At 31.6% G+C, this 10,471-nt stretch overlaps 1 protein-coding gene across 1 annotated transcript; it reads left to right on the forward strand.

Moving 5' to 3' along the window:
* The first annotated feature begins 583 nt into the window (after window positions 1-583).
* On the forward strand, window positions 584-10,208 carry LOC132627718 (branched-chain-amino-acid aminotransferase 2, chloroplastic-like). Its single transcript, XM_060343275.1, has 9 exons — window positions 584-741; window positions 1,195-1,366; window positions 7,966-8,142; window positions 8,251-8,382; window positions 8,879-8,977; window positions 9,110-9,226; window positions 9,503-9,598; window positions 9,702-9,814; window positions 9,902-10,208. Exons 1-9 carry the CDS (start codon window positions 656-658, stop codon window positions 10,014-10,016), a joined length of 1,107 nt encoding a protein of 368 aa, XP_060199258.1. The 5' UTR covers window positions 584-655; the 3' UTR covers window positions 10,017-10,208.
* Window positions 10,209-10,471: the final 263 nt, after the last annotated feature.

The following is a 10,471-nucleotide window of genomic DNA, read 5'->3' on the forward strand; positions in this document are numbered from 1 at the left end:
CTTGTCATTTTTCACATATCAAGATAAGACAATTTTTTTTTTCCTGTTTTACCCTTAACATCAATTACCCATTCTAAATCATTTTCCAAAACCAATACCATTATATACCAATTAATATGAGCATCATGGTAAAATACACACTTTATTTATTATTTCTTAAACAGCATGAAAAGTCAAAAGTGAACAAGTAAAAGTGAACGGAGGGAGTACTAGGTAACTACCTATAAACAAATTAAAAACAAAAAGGTTTGAACATGCTTGTATTAATTAATTCTGTATAGTACTCCCTCCATTCCATAATAAGTGACTTTTTAGGCTTAGGCATAACTCTTAAGAAAGTGCTCACTCCCAAAAAATTAGGAGTATTTTACTAACTTACCCCTAATTAAATGCCTACAAAAAGAAAAACTTAATGATCCTTGATTATATAAATAAGAGTCATTTTGGAAGAGGAAGATCAATTTCTTTTTGAAATCTTAAAACACTACTTATTTTGAAATAAAATGAAAAGCCCAAAAAATCACTTATGATGGAATGGAGGGGGTATATCAGAAGCAGCTTATATAATGTGCATGAGCAAATTAATTTCCTTCCGCAACATCATACTTCTTCTATCTTTTATGTTCTTCTCTTTTTGCCTTCTACTCTACAACTAATGGCTTCTCCCAATATTGTCTCTTCTTCTCAATCTTCTCTCTCTCCACCACCTGCAACTTCAATACAACCAGCTTCTATTAATGGGTGAGTTGCATTCTGAAACAAAAGAGTATATTTTCGCGTATATCTTCCTTGTATATTCAATGTGTACTGTACATATTCATATATATTATTTTACAGAAGCGGGTCAAGATTTTTAATTTATGAGTTCTAGATTTAATTATTTTTTGTTTATTGGATCCTGAATAAATGATTTTTTCATATTGACTCAAATTTTAATGAATATAGAGTTTAAGCCAAAGTTACTGAATTTTAATGAACCCGTAATAATCACTATGGCTCCGCCCCTGTTTGTTGAATTCTACTGAACCCGTAACTATCACTGTGCTTCCGCCCGTGTTTCTGAGTGACATACACAATATATACATGTGATATATATTGTCGCAGTGACGTTTTTCAACTCGATTTCAGCTTTAAATTTTGGCTGCTTGACAGTCAATTTTTTGTTGATTTATGCTGTCATATTTATGATATCAGGGGATATGAGTCTGGGGAGATTGATTGGGATAATTTGGGATTCAAGGTGACCCAAACAGATTATATGTTCATAGCAAAAAGCTCTTTAGATGGAAATTTTGAACAAGGACAATTAATTCCCTTTGGAAACATCGAATTGAGCCCCTCCGCTGGAATTTTGAACTATGGACAGGTACCTTGATTTCCATTTCAATTATTATTACTTCTAATCTTCATATGTTTTCAAGCAGTTTCATTAAGGTACAGATAAAACTCCAAAAACTATTACTGATTAACCTTATTTAGACACATCAATTGAAGATTACGCTTAATCTTCAATTTATCATTTCTAAAGAAGAATTTGAAACAGCATATATACTATCAAATTAAAAGACGACTATAATTGTATGTCTCAGTTTCAAATAAGTACGCAATCACGATCAGTACGGCCCTATTTGGAAAGCCACCCAGGTAATTGAAATTGGGTGTAATTACACAGTTTGGTCTGTTTGTTTGATCAAGTAATTACACAGTTAGATGAGAATTGAGTGTAATTGATAGGGTGTGATTATACTCTCCAATTCTCAAGAGGTGGGGGGTGGGGTGGGGTGGAGGAGGGCTGAGAATTGAGTGTAATTACACCTTGTATTTCCAGAGTTACTTTTTAGTTTCTTTCTTTTTTGTTTTATTTTAATTTCTTTTCTTTTTTAATTGCCCTTCTTTTGGGGTGGTCTTTAAATTTTGCCCCTCATATTTGTGATCTTTAAATTATGCCCCTCATATTGCTGGTCTTTAATTTGTGCCCTTCGCGTTGCAACCCTGAGCGTTCACGCAGAAATCATGAGATTCTGGGTTTGAACCCCCGCTCAAGCATAAATTAAAAAAAAATTGCAAGGCAAGGTTTGGGTCGCGTGTATGCCGGACCCGGCATACACTTGTTAAGGAATTACCAAAGTTATGCCGGACCCGACATACTCATGCCTTATGGGCAGATTTGGCATAAGAATGCCGGGTCCGGCATAATTTTGGTAATTCCTTAATAAGTTTATGCTGGGTCTGGCATACTTATGGGCAAACTTTTAGTTAAGCCTTAACTAAAAGTCTTTTCCTAGTTATACCTTATGGGGCAGACTTTTAGTTAAGGCACAACTAAAAGTATGCCTCATAAGACATAACTAAAAGTATGCCCCATAAGGCAGAACTTTTCCTTAAGGCATAACTAAAGTTTGCCCATAAGTATGCCAGACCCTGCATAAACTTGTGAAAGAATTACCAAAGTTATGCTGGACCCGGCATACTTATGCCAAGTCTGCCCATAAGGCATAAGTATGTCGGTGGGGGCATAGCGAAATTTAAACTCTGCCTTGCGATTTTTTTTTAAATTTTTGACTGAGTGGGGGTTCGAATCTAGAACCCATGGGTTTTAGCCGAAGGGCAATATTTAAAAATTTCAAATATGAGGGGCAAAATTTAAAGACCACTCCAAAAGAAGGGCAATTCGCAATTACACTGTAATTACATTATGACAAACAAACAAGTCGTTGTAATTATAATATTGTGAAATTACTAGGCTACGTAATTACTGCCCTAGTAATTACACCAATTCCAATTACCAGGTGGCTTTCCAAACAGACCCTACAAGTTGTAGAATGAAGTTAATAAAGGTCTATCGGCTTTGGCGCTTAGCAAACAACAATTGTTTCTAAAAAAATTGTTAATAAAAAGCAATTAATTAATAAATCAATTATTTTTCTGTTGCCTGAAATTATTGTTCATATGTTGAGTGTTTATCTAGGTTTTGCATTCACCCAAAGATTAGGGTAAATTCACGTGAATATGCTTCAGAAATAAACACTGCAGAAAACTATAGCTATTGTAAATTAACAAGAGGATAATTAGTTAGGTGAATAAGATAAAACTATCCAACATGGTGGGGCTCTAGCTTCCAACAGATATACGGTTTTTCTATATTCATTATTTGGTTATTGCCCTTAAATAGGCATTTGGACATTTGATTTCATCTCAGCGTTTGGACATGCGATTTCATCTCTGATTTCATCTCATGAGATGAAATCACAAATCATCAAAAAAGGCATGATTTGGGATTTGAAATCATAATTTCAAAAAATATAAATGTAAAATTTGACCCATACGTTTATATTTTGTAAAAAAATGACCCCTAAGTTGATAGATATATTTACCAATTATGTTTACCAACCATAAGTTGGTAGATATATTGTTCGTACCATGTGGGAAGATTATATTAAAGAGTAGTTACATTATTATTCATGTCAAATTTTTCTTTTTATTGAACTAAAGTTTGATCAATTGATGTTGTATTTTTTAGAAAGGCCTTTTAGTAGCGTATTAATTTTATTATGAACTATGATTTATTCATTTGGTAAGATTGTATAAGAATTGGGAAAATTTTGATGGTTTTCACAACTTGTGGGGTTTTTATGTTTATAAAAAAAATTGCAACTTAAGAAATTCAAATTGCATGTCCAAACATGATTTCATCTCATGAGATTGAGATGAAATCATGTCCTAACGGCTCCTAAGAAACTTGAAAGCCAACCATAAATAATAGGTTCTCTTAAATATATAATTTAGACACAATGCAAATGCAGTATAAAATAAAGGGAAATATCCAAATTTGGTCCTCTGCTATACGAAATATCTTAATTTTAATTATTCTCTATATTTATACTTCTGGTCATTCATTCCTTGCCTTTAGCAAATCATCTTATATTTATCTTGTACTTTAACTAATTATAACATGGACAAAGTGTATTCCACGTGTCAAAATACTTCAAAAAAGTCCATATTAACCTCCTCTTTTGCTATGATTTAGAATTATCTTTCACAATACTTTAGGTTAGAATACTACTAGGACCACCTGTCAACCGCAAATACAAGATGATTTGGAAGACGCTAAGGATATGTGTAATATTAAATACATATAACAAAAGGTAACATTAAAATATTTTATATCATATAATACGCATAAGGTTATTTTTTTTATCTTTCTTCCTATTAGAATAAGATCTCCCCCAAGTTACATTTGTCTTAATTAATTTATTCCATATGCATCTTGAGTACGGTATAGTCAATTGTATTGGACTAAAATAACTTAACGATGTTTTTACCATAGTGTGATATTGTCCATTTTGGATCAAGGTCGTATGATTTTTTTCAAAAGACTTCATATCATTAAAAATAATGAAAACTACACAAAATACCATTTGGGCGATTTAATTACCCATTTTTGCCCAGATGGGGTTTAATTACAATTGCTATCCATCTGAATAAAAAAATGGGCAATTCGCAAAATTGCCCTTCTTTTGGGGTGGTCTTTAAATTTTGTCCCTCATAGTTGAAATCTTTAAATTTTGCCATTCGGCTAAAATTCATGGGTTCCAGGTTCGAACCCACACACAGTCAAAATTTTTTAAAAAATTCGCAAGACAGAGTTTAAATTTCGCTATGCCCCCACCGGTATACACTTGTGAAGGAATTACCAAAGTTATGCCGGACCCGACATACTTATGCCTTATGGGGCAGACTTGGCATAAGTATGCCGGGTCTGACATAACTTTGATAATTCCTTCCCAAGTTTATGCCGGGTCCGCATAAAAGTTTGCCCATTAAAAGTATGCTCCCACCGGCATAAACTCGTGAAAGAATTACCAAAGTTATGCCGGACCCATTAAAAGTATGCTCCCACCGGCATAAACTTGTGAAGGAATTACCAAAGTTATGCCGGACCCGGCATACTTATGCCAAGTCTGCCCATAAGGCATGAGTATGCCGGGTCCGGCATAAATTTGGTAATTCCTTAACAAGAGTATGCCGGGTCCGGCATACACGCGACCCAAACCTTGCCTTGCAATTTTTTTTTTTAATTTATGCTTGAGCGGGGGTTCGAACTTAGAACCTCATGATTTCTGCGTGAACGCCCAAAGTTGCAATGCGAATGACAAAAATTAAAGATCAGCAATATGAGGGGCATAATTTAAAGACCATAAATATGAGGGCAAAATTTAAAGACCACCCAAAGGCCAATCCGCGCAAAAAAATGTAAAAAACTTACCCAATTACACTCATGAATTGTGAGGCCGGATTCCCTTGAATTGAATTGAGTCTGTTGGCTTTTGTCCCTTTTCCACCTCCTTTTTTGTTTTGCTTTGTTTTCTTTTCTCCTTTTTTCCTCTTAATTTCCTTTTCTCTTTACTTGGCTCCGTTTTTCTAGTTTTGTTTTCTTTTCCTTTTTTGTTTTCTTTATCTTCTTCTTTTTGTCTTCTCTCCTTTCTTTTTAAAAATAAATATAAAATATTAGCTAACTATTTTTAGACTAATAAAAATATAAATAAATTAAATAATTAGAATACAATAAGAAATAATACAATAAGAAATGATTCAAAAATACAAAAGTCAGTAGCTTATTTATTAACACCTAAATTACTAGAAAACATATTTTTGAAAAAGAAACTCTTTTGCAAATGAAAAAGATATATATCTAAAATATGACTCTACTTTTTGTTTCTTAGTGGTTTTGATTATAAAAAAAAAACTTTGTTTTATAAGAGCTAATAAAGCTAAATATAAGTTAAAAGAAAAAAAACTTTTTGTCAAAAAAATTTACAAATAAAATTTGCTAAAAATGATATAAAAAATAAAATTTCAAAATACCTATCTTGAAGGAATGAACCTATCTTTTATTATACCATGTCAGTATGTGATCTATACCATGTTGTATCATAGAAGACTAAGGAGTATCTTAAAAAGAAGAGAAAACAAGGTATAATGTATAGGTTATGGTGATAGCTGATTTAGAGTCAAAGAAAGACAAAAAGTGTATTATATCAGTTACACTAGAAATTTATTATATCAGTTATTTTTTTTAATTTAATAGAAAAGAAAGAAAAATAAAAACAGAGAAAAAAAGTGTCAGGTATTTAATTATTCTTTAATTTGTGGCCTTATGTGAGTTATTTGTTATACTGGTTTGAGTTGGTTATTTAGGAGTTTAGTTGTTGACATCTCAACATCAGTCTGGAATTAAAACACTATATTTTGAAATTTTAACTATTTAAAAGAGAGCCTGAAAAGGTCAGCAAAGTTTTATCTTAGAACTAGGATTTTTGAGGAGTCAATTCCTCAAATGGTCATTGAACTTGTAGAAAAATCCTACTAAAGTAACTTTTGAATTTTTTCGGACAATATGGTCATCAAACTATGCTCATCTTTCCAAAAAAGTAAAACAACCCATTTTTGAACTTAAGATCCCTTAACCCATTTTAAATTATAAAATCCATTATCTAGCCACAATTTTTCAATACTCCAAAATTCTTGTTCAAATTAATATTTTTCATGTTTTAATAATAAAATAGGAATATCTAACGTAACATTTCAAGCGATAAGAATAAAACAATATAATCATTCAAACTTTAAGTATACTACAAGGTTTTCTTTGTTATATCAACTTCTTTTGAATTATTTTGATATTTTCTGTTGCTCAAAGCCGGAAGTTAAACAATTTACTGAATGGAAGCACATTGACATAATTGAAACACTTGTAGGGGCGGAGCCACCATACAGTTTGCGGGTTCGGCCGAACCCAGTAACTTTGGTTCAAACCCTGTATTTGTCTTGAAAAATTCGTTGAATATGTATAAATTGTGACTTTAGAACCCAGTACCTTAAACGAATTAGAATCCCGAACCCACAAACTTCAAATCCTGGCTCCGCCTCTGAACACTTGAGACGTTACATAAATGCATGATGCATGTAATTTACTTTATTGGTAGAATATTTAGATAAATTTCCTTAAGGAAAAGAAGCGTGCTGGATAACTACTTTGTAAAATAAAATCAATTTTACAATTAGTTGTATATACGCTTTTTAAAAATATAAAATATTTATATTAATTGTAATCCACTTATTTATAAACTAAACTTAAAAAAAATCAAAATATTACAAGTTCATCTCCAAGAAAATAAAAATAGTAACTATTTTTTTGATAACTGAAATTTTATATATGAAGAAAAATTATTTACAATCAATTAAAAAATATAGTTAAGCATTGTGCTCATTTCTACTATAATTATATTGTATCCTTTTATTGTCTGCTTAAACACAATTTTGCAATATTCTGAAATATTTTTCACATTTTGAAAAGAAAATAGAAATATTCAAATGAATTTTATAATTTAAAATGGGTTAAGGGGTCTCATGTTCAAAAAATGGTTGTTATCCTTTTTTGAAAAGATGAGCATAGTTATTAGTTTGATGACCTTATTATCCAAAAAAATTCAAAAGTTATTTTAGTGAGACTTTTCTACAAGTTCAATGAACATTTGAAGAATTGACTCGATTTTTGAGGATAAGGTTACATAATTTAAATGTACAGAACTACAGAAAAGCATAGAAGGGAAGAAACCTAGGAATTCAACTCGGTTTCTTGGATATCCCAATCTACTTGAGGTAATTACCCGCAAAAATTACAATGGGTAGACAAGAGTAATTAGTTTGAAGGATAGAAAAGTAAATGGGTAAGCAAGGGTAATGAGTTTGGTTTTTGTGGATAGTTATGTACATTTCCCTTAATAGTATCATTATACTTAGAATAAAGTTTTTTTTTTTTTTTTTAACTACCAATGTAGGATTTTTTCCGCAGCCTAGCAAATTGATTTGAGTTATTTTTCACATGCTAGAGGTTTTTGTAACCTTTCGCGTTAATATAAAAAAACATTCATATAATTTTTGTATTGTAATTACAAATGCAAACAGGGTTTAATTGAAGGCTCAAAAGCCTATAGAAGAGAAGATGGAGGCATTTTCGTATTTCGTCCACAAGATGGAGCAATCCGAATGCAAATTGGTGCTGAAAGAATGTGTATGCCTTGTCCTTCTGTAGATCAATTTGTGGATGCCGTTAAGCAAACGGCTTTGGCTAATAAACGTTGGGTAATCATTCTTATTCTAATTAATTAGATCATATGAATTTTATATTATCAAAATGTTTCATCATAAAAAATAATGTTACTTTCTTTGTGAATAAATTAACAAGAGCAGATTCCTCCGGCTGGCAAAGGGACACTTTATATTAGGCCTTTGCTTATGGGAAGTGGAGCAGTACTTGGAGTGGCTCCAGCACCTGAATACACATTCCTTGCTTATGCTTGCCCTGTTGGAAACTACTTGAAGGTTCACTCAGTCAATCGAATTTTCTTTTCTTTTTTGTTGATACTACTTTTTAAAATCAGTTCTTTTTCCCAAAACAAAAAATTATACCAGCAAGTGCTTTTAGAAACTTTTTGTTGATTCTAGAGTATTTTGATTATTAACAAAATGAACTTGTATGAAGACTGAATAAGTGTTGAGACCAAAATATATTTTGTGTATATAGCTAATTGAGCTTGTATGATTATTAGCATAAATAGGACACGAGCTAGGCATTTCTGTAGATTTCCAAGTCCTAGTACTTTAATTTTATTGAACTGAGTGGCTCAATCCCACTGGGACATTGGTCATGATTTTTACACTTTTGAGTCATTTCTTTCTCTCCAAGTAAAAAATCGTTTGCTTTTTATTTTCTAAAACTCTACTTTTATTTCTGAGCAACAGAAACATCAGTGAGCCAGGTTCATTATATTAGTTCCTATAGGTATCAAAAATTAAATTTGTGACAATTTGAATATAGGGTGCAACTGAGGCACTCTCTTTATATGTTGAGGAAGAAGTTCATCGTGCTGTCTATGGTGGAGCTGGTGGAGTCAAAAGCATTACTAACTATGCCCCGGTAATTAATAGTGATTCAGTTTTTTAATAAAAACTTACCAATTGTGTTTTTCTTCACAAATATAGCAATTGTGAAAACTTAGGTATATTCATGAGCATACTTAAAAGCATTTTTTTTTTTGGTCTATTGTAGGTGATGAAAGCCATGAGGAATGCAAAAAGGAAAGGATTCACTGATGTATTGTACCTTGATTCAGTAAATAACAAATATATTGAGGAGGCCTCCTCCTCTAATATTTTTCTAATCAAGGTAATAATTTTACATGCTCTAATATGTAAAACTATTTATTTTTCTAGTCAATCAATTATGTCTCTTAATCTCAAACTAGTAAGGATTAACTTCATAAATTTAGTACTATGTATTTATATTAAAAACGAGCTTTGATGAAGACATACCGACAAATTCAGTGTCCACAAAATTCATCATAATTTGACTATTTTTATGTTGATTGTTAGTCTAATTTTGATTTTTATAGGATATGAAAAGCTTTTATTTGTCCCTAATGATTTTCAACAACCTTCGCAGGGAAAAGTTATTTTAACTCCAAAAGCTAGTGGGACGATTCTTGAAGGAATTACGAAGAAAAGTGTCATTGACATTGCACATGACCTTGGCTACCAGGTTAATTATTGGAAATTTAATATTGATTAATAAAATCAACTTGATCCGAGAAAAGAGGATAATAATTATAAAGATTTAAAGTGATTTATTCAATTTCCTCTAGGTTGAAGAACGTTCGATTGAAGTTGAGGAATTGATTACAGCTGAAGAAGTGTTCTGTACAGGAACTGCACTTGGTGTTGCTCCTGTAGGAAGTGTTACTTACAAGGATAAACGGTAAGCTATTTCATTAATTTATAAATTATATAACTTCCGCTTCATTCAAAGGTTAAAAATTAATTTTTGAAATGTATATATGTGCAGGATTGAGTATAAGATAAGTTCAGAAATAGTAAGCCAGCAATTGAACACGAGGCTAGTAGGGATTCAAAGAGGCACTATTGAGGATAAGAGGAATTGGATTGTTGAGGTTAAATGAGCTTGGGTAATAAGGTCCCAACAAAATTTAAATGTCTAATTGAAAATAAATAACTACTTTGAAGGGTTTATGTATTGTCCTTGATAATAAAAAAGTCTGGGAGAATGCTTTGCTTGTAATAGCTAGTTTATCCCGTGTCTACCACCCTATCGAGTGAAAGTGATGAGTTCAAGTTGTGTTCTACCAATCTCATCTACTTGAAAATCCGTTTTAAGTTTGTAAATTTGACTTTTTAATAAATTTGTGAGTTCGCAGCTCAAGAAAAAAGTTCCATAATTCAATTTTGATAGATAGAAGGATACAATAGCTCCCAAGAATTCAGTAAGTATATTGGTGCACCTCTTTAACTTTATATTAACTTAAGCTAAATTAATAATGCTTAGAAAGACATGAATTTAAGTCAGACTATATGTTTTTGATAACTCAAAGTCATCATATATAATAGTTGAATAGAT

This window comes from Lycium barbarum, chromosome 2 (genome assembly GCF_019175385.1).
Source record: "Lycium barbarum isolate Lr01 chromosome 2, ASM1917538v2, whole genome shotgun sequence".
In the NCBI taxonomy this organism is placed as follows: domain Eukaryota; kingdom Viridiplantae; phylum Streptophyta; class Magnoliopsida; order Solanales; family Solanaceae; genus Lycium; species Lycium barbarum.